Below are 15,083 nucleotides of genomic sequence, written 5' to 3' on the forward strand. Positions count from 1 at the left end.
GTTCCATCACCATCGGCTACCACCGCAAAATCGATCGTCATAGTCAACTATCAATCACTGTTGTCGAATGCCACCTACCATCCGCTAATAATATCATATATATATTGAAATGCATTATTTTAAATCTACTTTAAACCAAACAAAAAAAATATAAAGTCGTGTGCTTATTTTACAGTGAATCAAACAACTCTAAAATATTTTAAATAAAATAAATTACTTTTGTATTATATTCATTTTATATTGCATTACTTTTTCAGCAAACCAAACAGTCTCATATTATACTAATTTCTACCTATAGTCATTACTAAGCATTAGAATAAGACTAAACAAACATTTGTATTCCAATAGGTGACATACACACATACACCCACACACACATAAGAATTACATATCTGCATAAGAATAAATTAGAGACAAAAGAATCGACTAGTGTCAAAAAAAAAATCTAACTGTTGTTTCTCAACATAATTGATTATAATGTATCAAAACAAGAATAAGAGACCTTTGTATTCCAATGGGTAACATACATGCACATGGGCGTGCACACAATGAAAGGACCACACGAGCGCTCATGCACAAACAAGAATTATACGTCTTCAAATAAATATATAGATAGAGAAAGAACCAACCTGTATCAACAAAAATTTTCATGTTCATCAAATCCCTCAGCCGACGATCATGAAAAACTAATATTCCTTCCAGAATTACAACATCAGCTGGACTGACCTATTAAATTGTCAAAAATAATAAAAGAAAATAGTTGAATCCATCCTGCAAATGATGTTACAAGTAGGTTGACTAACACAAATATAGAAAAGCCAACGGATAATTGTTTAATTAAAGAAACATTATTTGCGAGTCAAAGCAGGAGTCATGAAAGGGAACTTAATAATTAACAGTAAAAGAAATAATCATAACTCGTAGAACTCCTTATTAACCATTAAAATTTAAACTAAAAAAGAAAAATAAAATATTAACTAATAGATTGAAATGAAAATATGAATAACTTTATTTGCATTTGTTTAATAGATACAAGTGTAAAACCCTACAGCAAATAAATATTTGAGAACAAAGAATATTTTGAATTACATTACTTGGTTATTTGATATGCTTAAAGAAGCTATGCTAAAATAGAATGAGTTGAAAGAAATTTACCACGTAGTTTAATTTCAATTCCATGGCATGAAATCCATAATTTTCATAACTGCTTTAGGCATCAGAGTTAAAACTCACATAAAATGTGATGAACATTGATTAACAATTGAAACCATAGTAAAATATGAGAAAACTATTAAATAGGCAATGTATATGGGTAAGATATGGCTTTCAATTTAAAATCAGGAATAAGAAAATGTGTATATATTTTAATTCATTTAAATATAACATTTTTAATTATAGAAAGTCAAATATAATTAATTTAACTACTAACTCCTAAGAAGTATAAGAGATTGATGAAATTAAACAGTATCACAGATATGTGATAAGACATAGAAAATGTTATTGACTTATGTGAGATTAACAAAATATCAAAATTAGTTTAGTTGAACTTTTATGGGTGCATAATACATATACTTACCATGCCTTCTCAAGTTAAAAATGCTTATAATATTATTATATAAGTATAACATACGAATTTTCTAAGTTGGAAGCCACTTCATGAATTAGTTTGGTTAATGTAATTGCATTTATTGGTGGCAATACATTTTGCAAAGTAGCTCCCGAACGTGGAAAGCACATAGCAAAATTCATATGTTTAAGAAAGACATATAAAATAATACTGTTCAATAACACTGGACAGCTAAATTGCTACCTTTCTTGATGGTGATATGCTCTGGTGCGTTTTGAAATCATAGTTTGGAATTTCAACACTCTGTCCACGTTTTAAGTTCTCCAAACAACAAAGTAAGTTTTCAGTATCAAATGCATCTGAAATTAAGCAAATTTCGTGTAAGAATTCAAATCAAGTCTCAATCCAACTAAAGATGCTACTGAAAAAGTAAACATCTGCAGAAATACAATAAAAGCAGTAAAATGCGATGCCTAACAATCAAATATATGTACAATTTTAGTTAACACTCAAGCAAATGCCCAGATTAAATATTTCCAATGATTGCATGAAAAATCCAATAAGGTTGTGAAGAACAAAAAAAAAACTAGCTAAAACTAAGAACAAAAAGGAAAAATTCGCTTTTGCCCTTGAAAGTGCATATTGAGTAGCAGTATTGTTTTGCAGCATTAGCTGGAAAGATGCCCCTGTAATAACTGAAATTTAATAATAAAAATAAATAATAATAATAATAATAATAATAATCAAACAAAAATAGCTCTTCACTTACGATTTTTAACCTTCGTTTGAATCGATCGACAGATTTTAAGTGTTAGAGAGAAGAAGAGAGTAAGAGAGAAGAAGAGAAAGCGAAAATAAGAACAAGTTAGAGTGGGAAGAAGGAGAAAATAATACATCCGGAGACCGGACACAACTATGTGTCCGAACTCCAATTAAATTTTGTCACGTGGAAGCCACGGTCCCAGTGAATAAAAAATGAAAAGCTTTATGTTTTAATACATGACCCAGTCCGATCCGGCCCGAACCAGCCCATTTCTTTGAAAACAAAACAGTTCGCACGGAATATATATATTCATTTCTTCTCACGCCATCAGGTAGTGTTACATCATTATAAAACATCACAATAAACCTCAATAACTCCTCAATAACTCCACAAAAAAATTGCAGTAACACCAAATGACTGTAATAACTCCAGCAAATAACCTCAAAAACTCCAAAAAAAATCGCAATAACACCTCAGTTCCCACAATAACGCTCAAATAACACCAAAATAAACTTCAATAACTCCTCAATAACTCCACAAAAAAACTATAATAGCACCAAATAACCGCAATAACACCACAGTAACTGCAATAACACTCAAATAATACCACAATAAATCTGAATAACACTTCAATAACTCCACAACAAAGCCACAACAACACCAAATAGCCTCAATAACTACACAAAAAAAGCAATAACACCACAACTGCAACAATAAGACTCAATAACATCACAATAAACCTCAATAATTATACCAAAAAACCGCAATAACACTAAACAATCGCAATAACACAAAATAACCCCAATAACTCCATACAAAAATCGCAATAACACCACAGTCACCACAATACTACTAAAATAACACCACAATAAAGATCAATAACACTACATTAACTCCACAATAACACAAAAAAACCACAATAAGACCAATAACCTCAATAACTCCACAAAAAAACCAATAACACATCAATAATACAAAAAAAAACTATAATAACACTATAATAACGCTAATCGAGAATAGCATAACAGAGCAGCCGCAATATCACTCATATAAAATTAAAATAACACCAGAATAATATCAAAATAATACCGCAATAATCAATAATACAGCAATAACATTGAAATAACATCATTCGAAAATACCATTACAACCGTTGCAATACCACTCAAATAATACCACAGTAAACTTCAATAACACTACAAAAAAAATAGCAATAACACCAGCCCGCTAAAAAAAACTGAAATACTACTTAAATAACACAACAAAAAACGACAATAAGACCAAAACTACTGCAATACCGTTCAAATAACAACAAAAAAAACTTCAAAAACACCTCAATAACTCCACAAAAAATCACAATAACACCAGCTCGCAAAAAAACTGCAATACCACTCAAATAACACCACAAAAAATCATAATAACCGCAATAACACCAAATAACCTCAATAACTTCACAAAAAACTGCAATAACACCATAGCCACTATAATACTACTCAAATAACACTTCAATAACTCCACAAAAAAACACAATAACACCAAATAATCACAATAGCATTGTTGACCTCATTTTTGAGGTCATTTCTTTTTCCTTAAGGTCTTAGGATCTAGCTTTAGGAGTTCCTATTGACCATCTTAAAAAACTAAAATTGAGACCCACCCTTTTAGAAATTCCAGCCACTTCTTATTTTCCTTTGATGTCTAGCTTTTATGGCATAAGACCATCGCCTTATTAATGAATGGTTATGGGCTATTTTGTGAAGACTTGAAAACTCAAGGAAAAAGTTCCTAATAGGACTCCAAGCCTTAGGAAAACATCGTCACGACTTTTTCATCACATACACACACAAAATGCACAAAATTCACAAAATTGCACGAAATCGGACTTCAATTAAGCCTAAAGAACGGGTGAAAATGCGAACTTTTCCGGATGACCTCCGACGACAAATTGGACTGCGCCAACGCGTCCGGGACACCAATTTTAGTAGGAAAAGACACTTATATTGCCATATTTTCTACACGAGAAAATTGGCACGCAAATCGATGAATTTGTCAAAACGACTTTCGGTTTTCCTAGGTCTTGAGATCCTATAAGGAATTTCTCCTTGAGTCTCCACAGGATAGTCCTCCAACCACTCGACCATACGATGATGGTTTTGAGATCATCAATGAAAGACATCACAAGAGAAATAAGAAGTGGCCAGAATTTCTAAGGGGATGGATTCAAATACTAGTTTTCTAAGATAGTCAATAGGAACCCTTAAAGCTAGATCCTAGGATCCTAAGTAAAAGAGTAATGACCTCAAAATGAGGTCAACACAGCATGAATATAAGTTAAAATACTCTCATGTGAGATGGATTTACCTCATGGTCACTCTAAGCTTCTTCAACTAAGCCTTCATTCAAAGGTACTAATGACCACAATTTATCTGATAAACAATAAGGCTCATTGCTTTGGCACATAACTACTTTTTCAAGCCTACATGAAACCTCATGCTTCTGACATGCTCTGATAATTAGATTCATGCATTTAGCCACACCATTTAGGTATGATGTCTTTGGAACAGTGAACTCAAGTCTAATTCCTTTTGTAGCACAATGATCATGACACTCACCAGCATTATTCAATCATAATACTCACCACCATTATCTGATCTAGATACTTCAACCTCAAGCATGTCTCAATCTCAACCATGGTGAATCCGTTCGAACAAACTAAATACGTGATATTTATGCATTAAGAAATATACTCATACATTTCAGGTGTCTCATCAATAAACATGACAAGATATTGAGAACATCTAATCGAGTAAACTGAAGTAGGACCACATACAATAGTATGCACTAACTTCAGCTTTTTGAACTTCACCTTCGACACACTTCTGGATACAATGCTCTTATTTTGCTTTACATAGATACAATCTTCACAGAAATCTAAATCTATAGACTTTAAGTCATTAAACATGATTTTAGATAGTAAAGACTTCTTACCTCTCTCACTCATACGGCAATGTCTACAGTATCATAGACTTGTATCAATCTTTATTCCAGTTACATCAACGAATTTAATCATCTCATTGATTAGACAAAAAACGTCTTCAATGTAGCTCCGAGTCATCACCTTCGTCCCTTTGGTCACATTTTGCAAATCACCCATGAATGCAGCCACATATCCTAAACTTGCAAGATGGCTCATCGAGATCAAATTTCTCTTAAAGCATGGAACATGTCCAACTTCACTAAGCTTCCAGACAATCACATTTAGCAATCTGATATCAACATCTCTTTCCTACAAAACTGTTGGCCTTATTACTCTAAAGTACAACTTACCAATATCACTTTGAGTGTAGTATTTAAACACCTCTTTGTTGAGGCAAGCATGAAAAGATACACTTAAATCTGCCATCCAAGGTTCGATACTATTTGGGGAAAAACTAGGGAGTCACATTTGATTTCACTTGTGGATATATTTGTAGAAGGATTTTTATCTAGTCCTCTACCATCAACGTTCTTCGGAGCTTTGTAATTCTTCTTAAAGTGGCATTTCTTCCAGTAATTCCAGTATTCTCCTCTACCTTTTTCTTTCCGTGACCCGAACATTCCTCTTCTGGACTTAAATCTGTCATTGTTCATGCTCCTGTCCAGATTCATTTCTCTTTGCAAAATTCAATACTGAATTTAAAGTTTCACTACTCACCTTCTTGTAGACTTCCTCATTAGGCACTAACATCACACTATTACCAAAATTTAGCATCATATTACCTGAAAAGTTGCTTACCACCGTGACTAGTCCATCTCAACTATTTGGCAATGAGGATATGATTAAAAATGCCCAGAACAAATCATCGAAGTTGATGCCCACATAACACAACTGATTCGTCACAATGTTAAAAACATTTAAATGTTCAGCTACTAAACTACCATCCATCATCTTCATATTGAACAATCTCCTCATTATAAATGCATCCCTATTAGTGCAACCATGAGATCCATCATAATTTTCTCATTTACAATGTTAAATGCAATAAATGAGAAAAATGAAAGACGGATCAAATCAAGTGTTACTCGATCAAACACTTTTCATTCTTCCATAGTCATCGAATCAAGCTTTTGGTGATTCCTTCCAACAACAAATATAACTTGTTTTAATACAGTAAATATTCAACATGTATTTTCCAAAATGCAAAATTTGAACAATTAAATTTCTTTGTCTTGTACCATTGCTTCATCGCCCATTGCTCTCACTCAAATCAATGATCTTCAGAAAATCCCCCGCGAGATCCGATGCAAATAATTGAACAGAAGCGCGCAAATAAGAAACCAAAAAAAATGGAACACAAAGATTTAATGTGGAAAAACTCGAGAGCGAAAAAAAAATCACAAAGCCTCACTGCACTAAGAAATTCACCATGAAATGAAGAGAAATATGCAGATTACACAACGCTCAAATCATCTCTATAGTCCTCTAACTTACGAACGCTCCTCTCTTAATCACACAAAAGAAATTAGAGAAATACATCCACAAAATTTCACATGTTCTTCTGCACGCATTGATTGTTGTCTTTCGCCCTCAATCGTGCATTGCTAAGCGCTCAAAATTTTGCATCGAGGACTTAAATGCCTAAACTCCTCGAACTGTTTCTGGCATCAGAATGCCTGTCTCGGGTGTCGGACACTTTATTTGCAACACTGGAACAAGCATATCTAGACACGATTGTGCACCTCCTTGGTGCTTCCACGAAACTATTTCAGAATACTTTTATTTGGGCTCTGAGCACACGATCGCCCTCCTTGGTAATGAATCACCCATAACCGGCCAAGCGTTGGCTCACCCATGCACAACCAAATGTTGGGTTGACAAGTGCAGATGCAGGATTGGACTTTTCTGCCTTGACACAAAAAGCCTCAACACATTACAATTCAAGATATTGTTGTTGAGAATGTTGGTGTCCTAGTCTGTGAGTAGCATTATAATTCCGATGATAGTATTTCAAGTATTGAAGCACAAGGGGAACAAATGCTTCAAATCTTATATGCAAAAAGAATTAAAAATTTAAAACAATTATGGGCACATACTAAGGTTTACACATAAGCAAAGCACAATATATGAGCTTTTTGAGTTCTTATCCATTAAAGAGGTAATTTCTTCTAGTAATTATGTTATCTTTAAGTATATACTTCGTTTTCTACTTTTTAAACTAGCAATTTTTTATAATTGTTTTTGTTGTACTTATTTCATTAGCGAGCTATAATATTTGGTTCGAAAAAAAATTGGATGAAGACAATAAGAAAGATTTCTTTTATATAGTGATAAGGAAGAAGTTTACATGAATTCTCTACAAAGATTCAATATAGCTCTTTCTCAAAAAAATCAATTATCATGCAAGCTAAAATAGCAATTAGATGGGTTGAAACAATCACTTTAAGAATGGTTAGCAAGATTCAAATAAGTTAGTTAGGAAAGGGATATAGACAAAAGAAAGGATATCATGCACTATTTATAAAACAGACAACTAATAGGAAATGATAATTCTTGTTTATATGTTGATTATATATGATGACAATAATAAAAATGAACCATTCAACAAAATATTCAATGCATAGTTTGAGACTAGAGTCAAAAAGCTTAAAGCTTTCTCCGTATAGAGTTGCTGAATAAAAAAAATGTTAGAATTACCTCTTAACAAAAATATAACTTTTATCTATTACAAAAAACAAAAATGAAAAACAATGTTTTAAAGTGCACTTCACACACAAAGCTCAGCAAAATGCTTGACGCCCACTTTGTTTCCCTAAAGTGCACTTCATATCGCTAAAGCTAGTTGGTCCGTTTCACAACTTAATTTCAGTAAATAAAGGCTTTGGTCTGGTTTTCAAAGGAGCACAAGGATCGGACAGTTTTGTTCGAAAGTTCAAAGAGCGCAAGGATTTGACAGTTTTTTTCGAGAGTTCAAGGGAGGTGAGCAACGTTTACGAATTCGGCCTAGATTTTGAAAAACGGTTCGAATGCTATGGACTTCCTTTGACTTTAGCCTAGACTTCAATTTAGCTGATCATACCTCTCAAACTCATACATTTTCATTCCTCACAGCTAAAAATCAATTTTTACATATTATATTTAGGTGTTAGATATGTAAAATTATAAACACATAAGAATTGAGTGATGTCAATGTAAAAATAACTCTTTATAGGTAATGAGAGTGAACAAAGAAAAAAATAGGTTTTAGAACAAATTTTAATAAAAGAAATAAACATTCTCTCTTCATGTTTGCCTTCAATTTAGATATTGTACCACATACATTTTTATTTTATATGAACAATTAAGTTAAACTTTATGTTTTATAATTATTCATTTATATACTTATGCATTAATAGTTTTATAAAAGATATTAATATTTAGAAATGAAAATTGATGTTTAGGTGCTATGGACTTCCTTCGACTTTAGCCTAGACTTCAATTTAGCTGATCATACCTCTCAAACTCATACATTTTCATTTCTAACACCTAAACATCAATTTTTACATATTATATTTAGGTGTTAGATATGTAAAATTATAAACACATAAGAATTGAGTGATATCAATGTAAAAATAACTTTTTATAGGTAATGAGAGTGAACAAAGAAATAACTAGGTCTTAGAACAAATTTTAATTAATTCCAAAATATTTTACTTTAAATTTTAATTTTCATAAAAAATAAACATTGTCTCTTCATGTTTGCCTTCAATTTAGATATTGTACCACATACATTTTTATTTTATATGAACATTTAAGTTAAACTTTATGTTTTATAATTATTCATTTAAATTCTTATACATTAATAGCTTTATATAGTATATTAATATTTTTGTTAATAAAAACGCCACTTTACTTTGCACATTGCGCTTTGCACTTTGAAGAAAAAAATAAAGCTTTATGCACTGCATTGCATTTTGCGCTTTTGATAAAATTGATGAAAAATAATAAGCATGTGAAACTCTAATATCACTAAGCCAAAAAATTAGACACTAAAAGAAAGGAATAAAAACTGATAGAGGATGACAAAAGAAATTGGTTAGAAAACTAATCAATCTATCCCATACTTGTCCAAATAGCATATGTTGTAATAGCATGAACTTTTAACCATCAAGATAATATCTACATTGGCCTAATGACCTCAAGCTTCTGTCTCATTTGTATGAATACCCAAATGTCACCCATCCTGAGAGTGCTCTTGCATTAACAAACTTAATTTTAAATGTTCCGATGACATTCAAACTATTACACGAAAAGGCATCACAATGCTTTAGAGTTAAATTTCATTTTACTTGAATAATTTCATAATCTCTCATAGTTAAAAAATTGTTGCCATCGTCAGTGATCTTAACCCAAAATCATCTACTAGGAAAAATTTCTACCTACAGACTGGTGTGAAACTTTGATTCCATTTGTAAGAGCTTGAACTCTAATTCATCGACATATTATCTTTGGCCTAATGGCCTCACGGAAGATCTATGAAGCCACAGTAGTAACTTCAATGGTCTGATGTAATATGGAAAATACTATAATACCAGAATTAACCCAAATAACAAATGACAAACAAATATTATTACGAAAAATCCAATAGTCATTTACCACTAATACGCGAAAAGTGAAATGACAACAATAGACACATAAAAACACAACTAAAATTGTATCCCAAGAGAGTGGTGGTTGGTTGCAGGAAGGGTTGTGGAAGATAGCAGTGGAGCAACATGTTGGTAGGTTTACGATGGTGGGAGGAAGGCTGGTGGAGAGTAGGTGGAAGTGGTAGAGAGGTTGGGTTGTAGGTGGAAAAAAGATAGTCGTGAGATGGATGTACCTAGTAGGTGGTGTAATCGAAAGACGGAACAATAGGTGGATGAAGGTGTTGGGATGTTGTATGATGGACGATTGAGGGATTGGTGGTTAGTCTGAAGTTAGTCTGACCTCCCTTCCTTTGCACGACTATGGCACGCTGTCCAATCTCAGATAAGAGAAGAAACACAACTCTACTTATTCTTCTCCTTCTCTTCTTCTCCACCTATCGATTAGGGCATGCAGAATGTTATTCCTTCTCTCGATCTCTCTAACTTCCTCATGCTCATAAACTAGGAATTATATAAATAAGAAAATACATAAATAAGAAATCACATAAACTAGGAAATACATAAAGAAGAAAATAAATAAACTAGGAAATATCCGGAAAAGAAAGAAATAAACACTAATAACTTCTAACAATTATCATAATAAAATACATGAATATTCACCTCGATTTCGATTAATCTGTTTTATTTTTCTTAACTTCAACTTTTCTAAAATATGGAGTGTAAATAAAAGGTATAAAACTAAATTAATTTAATAGTTTAAAAAATATTAGCTTTTCATTATTTAAGTCATAAATTTACTTTATGTAATCCAGTTAAATTTTCTATTCAATAAATACATATTTACATATATCTTATTATTATTATTATTATTATTATTATTATTATTAAATCAATTTAATAAACATTTTAAGGCAAACCTCGGTAGAGCCCTAAACCACATGAAATCTTTGACTGCACGTGACTCTGCTTCCTCCTTCCTCCACTAGAGACCTCTGGCTTCTGTCTCCTACTGCACGAGCTAAGGTCCTCTACAGAGCCGCAAGGTCTCCAACTCCTTCAATTGCAGCTCGACACCGATGCAGCCTCGACGACATTGCCACCTTCTTCTTCCTCTAGACGCAAGCCTCGTTTCTTTTATATACATGGAAGCTCTCTTTTTCCCTTTCTTCACCACAGACAAGTCGCTCAACTCAACATAAGTCGTTCAACTATTTATAGGTCGTACTTCAACTCCTTAGCTTCTCAACACTCCTAGCTTCATCTTTCCCCTCTTCGGTTGTCCGACCTCACTTTTTCTCACCTTCTTCAGTTCTCGACTGCTCGCCTCATCTCCCCTCACTTCAGTTCCTCTCCTAAAAGTGTGTATTTTGCATTAAACATAAAAAAGATTACAAAAAGGTTCAAAAAAACAAGTTCTCAGACTTCTACATAAATAAAACCATCATAAAGTGCATCATGAGTATGAGGATGCATACAAGCTAGCCAAAAACAGTTTTGGGCATAAGCAATGAACACTGTTGTTTATCTGATAAATCGTGATCTGTCGGTACTTTTAAATAAAGGCTTGCCCGAAGAAACTATGAGTGACCAAAAGGTAAATTTATATCATCTGAAAGTATTTGGTTGTTTAGAATATGTTCAAGTTGAGGTAGGATGCAAAAGTGAACTTAACTCACAATTTGTCAAGTAAGCTTTCATTAGATATGACTTGGATAAATTTAAATACAAATTATGGGATCATCAGAATCAGAAGTTCATTAGAAGCATGAATATGATATTCAATGAAATGGAGATGTAAAAGTATAGAAACATAACACAGGATTGTCTGTCAGCTACTTTTGAAGAGTAATCCAAATATGTTGAGATAGAAAGGAGCAGTGATTGGGAAGATGGAGAAATGAGATGTGCTCCATCTAATGAAGCATAAGAAGTTCCTCAAACAGAGGGTCTAGCAAATTGACATGATCAATACAGAGGTATTCTCCTTCATTATATTATATTTTGCTAACTAATAATGGTAAACCAGAGTGCTTCATAGAGGTCATTCAAGTTAAAGATTCAAAGGAAAAGGAGTTTGCCCAGGATTATGAGATGTAGTCATTGAAGTCAAATCATACTTAGGATTTGACAAAATTATTAGATAACAAAGGGCACTGCATAACAAGTGGAGCTACAGGCTGAAAAAAAAGTCAGATGGTAGCAAGCATTGCAAAGTAAAACATATTGTAAAGGGGTTCGGCAAAATGGAGTATACTACAAATATTTTCTCCTACAGTGAGTTATGCTAAACTTGGTAGAAGAGGAAGATCTACATCTAGAGCATATCGATGTAAAGAAAGTCTTCTTACATGGTGATAAAGAAGAAGAACTGCAAATGGAGCAACTGCAAGATTATGAGGTTCCAGCGAAAGAAGATTTGACATGTAGGTTTAAGAGCGTTTATGGTTTGAAACAAGCATCAAAATAGTGATACAAGAGATTTGACAAATTCATGGCAAATAGTGGGTACATAAAGTGCCAAGCGGACCATTGTTCATTAAAAATGTTGTAATTGCTATATCTTATTTTTAAAATTTTGGATGGCATGCTAATTGTAGGAATAAATATGAAAAATATCAGGGATTTGATGGAGCAATTATCAAAGGAGTTTGAGATGAATGATTTAAATCCAACCAAAAAGATTCTTAGGATGAAACTCAACAGAGACATCAATGCAGGTATAGTGAAGTTGGCTCAGGCAGAGTGTGTTGAGAATGTCCTACACTAGTTCAACATGAGTAAAACAAAACCAGATTACACCCCCTTAGGTAGTCACTTTAAGCTATCTAAAAAACTATTGCCCAAGTCAAAAATAGAGCAAGCAAAGATGGGAGAACCCTCCTATACTTCAGTTGTTGGGAGTTTGATGATGTGATGTTATGCAGAAGACTAGATATTGCACTTACAGTGAAAGATGTTAGTAGATACTTGGGTAATCCAAGTAAATATCATTGGGAGGTAATGAAGTGGATTATCAGATACTTGAGAGCAATAATCAACAAAACACTTTGTTATGGAAGTACAAAAATTGATCTACAGGGATACAAAGATTTAGATCTAGTAGGGGATGTAAATGGTAGAATAAATCCAACAGAGTATATCTTAATTTTGAAGAACACAACAGTGAGTTGGGTTTTCCGGCTGCAAAGGATTGTTGCAATTTCAACTATAAAAACTGAATACAATATTATCATTAAGACTAGCAATAAGATTTGGTTGTAGGGCTTTATGATAGAACTAGGAAATAAGCAAGGAATTAGAAAACTACATAGTGACAGTATAAGTGGTATTCATCTAGTTAAAAATGTCATTTTCCATGTAGGGACATCAAATTTAGTTAAGGTGTCACTTTATTTGTTCTCTTTTAAAAAGATGAGTATTTATTCTTAGAGAAGATACGCACAGCTCAAAATCCTGAATATATGTTGACTAGGGTGATGACTATTGAGAAACTGAAGTTATGTTTGGCTTTATTAGAAGTTCAAGAAGGTTGAGATCGGAGGCGAGCCACACTACAAGGCTATTACGATAGTACAAAGATAGAGGTGCAGATATGGAGGAAAGAACTGTGCAGGCAGTCTCCAAATGGGAGATTGTTATTGGGTGTGGAGCTAGATAGCATAGCAGTAGCAGCACCCAGTGCCCATAGGGGAGCCCCCGCGACCAATAGTGGTGCCCCAATGTCAATAAGGGTGCTCGACACCTAGTGAACCGAGCAATGGGAAAGCCACCGCCTTGAATGGGCGCAGCTGTGCTACAGAATGGTTGTTTCCACGTTCAAAAACAAAGCTTTTGAAAACTAAGCACTTGAGACCATGGATCTACAGAAGAACAATTCCAAATAGTGTATGAAAGGCAGCGCCCAGGATTGGTGCACCAGCACCACCGATCTGAATTTAAGTCATCGACTTCTATGTGGAAGGCATCTCTCAGCAGTGTGTGTAATAAGAGCTAGACAAAGCGAGTGACGCAGGGAGTTATGCATTAGATTTTTGCTTTTTTGCTCTTTGTGAGATCAAGAGAGGAGCGTTTGTATGTTCCATGCTTGTAAAGAGGAACTCTGAGTGTGGAGTAATATGTACATTTCTCCTCATTTAGTTGTGGAATGTTTTGTGTGGTGTGGCTCCGTAGTTTTTTTTTTCCATTCTCAGGTTTTTCCAAGTTAAATCTTATATGCTTTTTAGGATTTATTGTGTTTTGCACTTTATTTTTTTTCTTTGTTTCGGATCTCTCAGATCAGTGTGTTTTTCATGGTGTAATTTGGTTGTGAATCGATCGAATCTGGTTTCTCTGTCCGAACATTAGCTATATCTATACTCATAACATATTAAGTGATACAGCATCCTCTAGGGAAATATGATATTATATGTAAAGTTTAGTGCCCTAATCAATCAAGAAAAAAGAAATCTAGTTGCTCTAACTTTTGGAACAATTCTTGTCTTTAGGTGTTCATTGTCAATTTTCATCCTAATGGTTTGTTTGATCAGTGCAAAAGGTTCAGATTGATTAATGAGAAAGACTATTTTGGCCCATTATCTAAGCTTAAAATCATCAGGACTAGTCTATTTAAAATCATCAATCAAGGTTGATATCTTTTCCAAAAGGATCCGGTAATGACTTCTTTCCAAGCAGTCTTAACGAGGGATTTTATATGGACCCATCTGAATATGTTGTCAAGAGGTAGAACCGCAGATGTCATCCACGAGCTGAGACAACATGCTTAGTTCGAAAATTTTTTGCAAAGTTTTTGTCAAGAGCTCTTTTAATGGATTGTTTAAGTTACTCAGCCTATGGTTATTACCGTGCAAACACATGTCCATCCGCATTACTCATAAAATGAAGGTTGATTGTCAAATAATTGAGGATGCAGTATTTTCAAGGAAAATTATCATCTCATGCCTCCAGTTTAAGTAACAGCTATTAGTACAAAGTTTCTCTTAATTATATAACAAGCTAGAGCAAGCATATATATGTGTATATATATAGAGAGAGAGAGTGGGAGTTTTAATACAGGAAAATATAAAATTTTATAATGTTTCTATTTCAGGTGTGTTGCCTATGTTCACTAGGTTGTATCTTAGTATATTGTAATTACTCCTTGATTATAAA

General features: G+C 33.4%; 1 protein-coding gene across 3 annotated transcripts in view; it reads right to left on the reverse strand.

Moving 5' to 3' along the window:
- The window catches only part of LOC110032751 (uridine kinase-like protein 3), a 124,630-nt gene that overhangs the window by 50,840 nt on the left and 58,707 nt on the right, over nucleotides 1-15,083 (reverse strand). For all 3 annotated transcript variants that reach the window (XM_020736496.1, XM_020736499.1, XM_020736498.1), the window contains 2 exons: nucleotides 1,811-1,926; nucleotides 630-726 (listed from right to left, as the gene is read on the reverse strand). In XM_020736496.1, the coding sequence (XP_020592155.1) occupies nucleotides 630-726; nucleotides 1,811-1,926 (213 nt within the window). The remainder of the gene's footprint in view (nucleotides 1-629; nucleotides 727-1,810; nucleotides 1,927-15,083) is intronic.

Source organism: Phalaenopsis equestris, unplaced genomic scaffold (genome assembly GCF_001263595.1).
Source record: "Phalaenopsis equestris unplaced genomic scaffold, ASM126359v1 Scaffold001019, whole genome shotgun sequence".
Classification (NCBI taxonomy): Eukaryota; Viridiplantae; Streptophyta; class Magnoliopsida; order Asparagales; family Orchidaceae; genus Phalaenopsis; species Phalaenopsis equestris.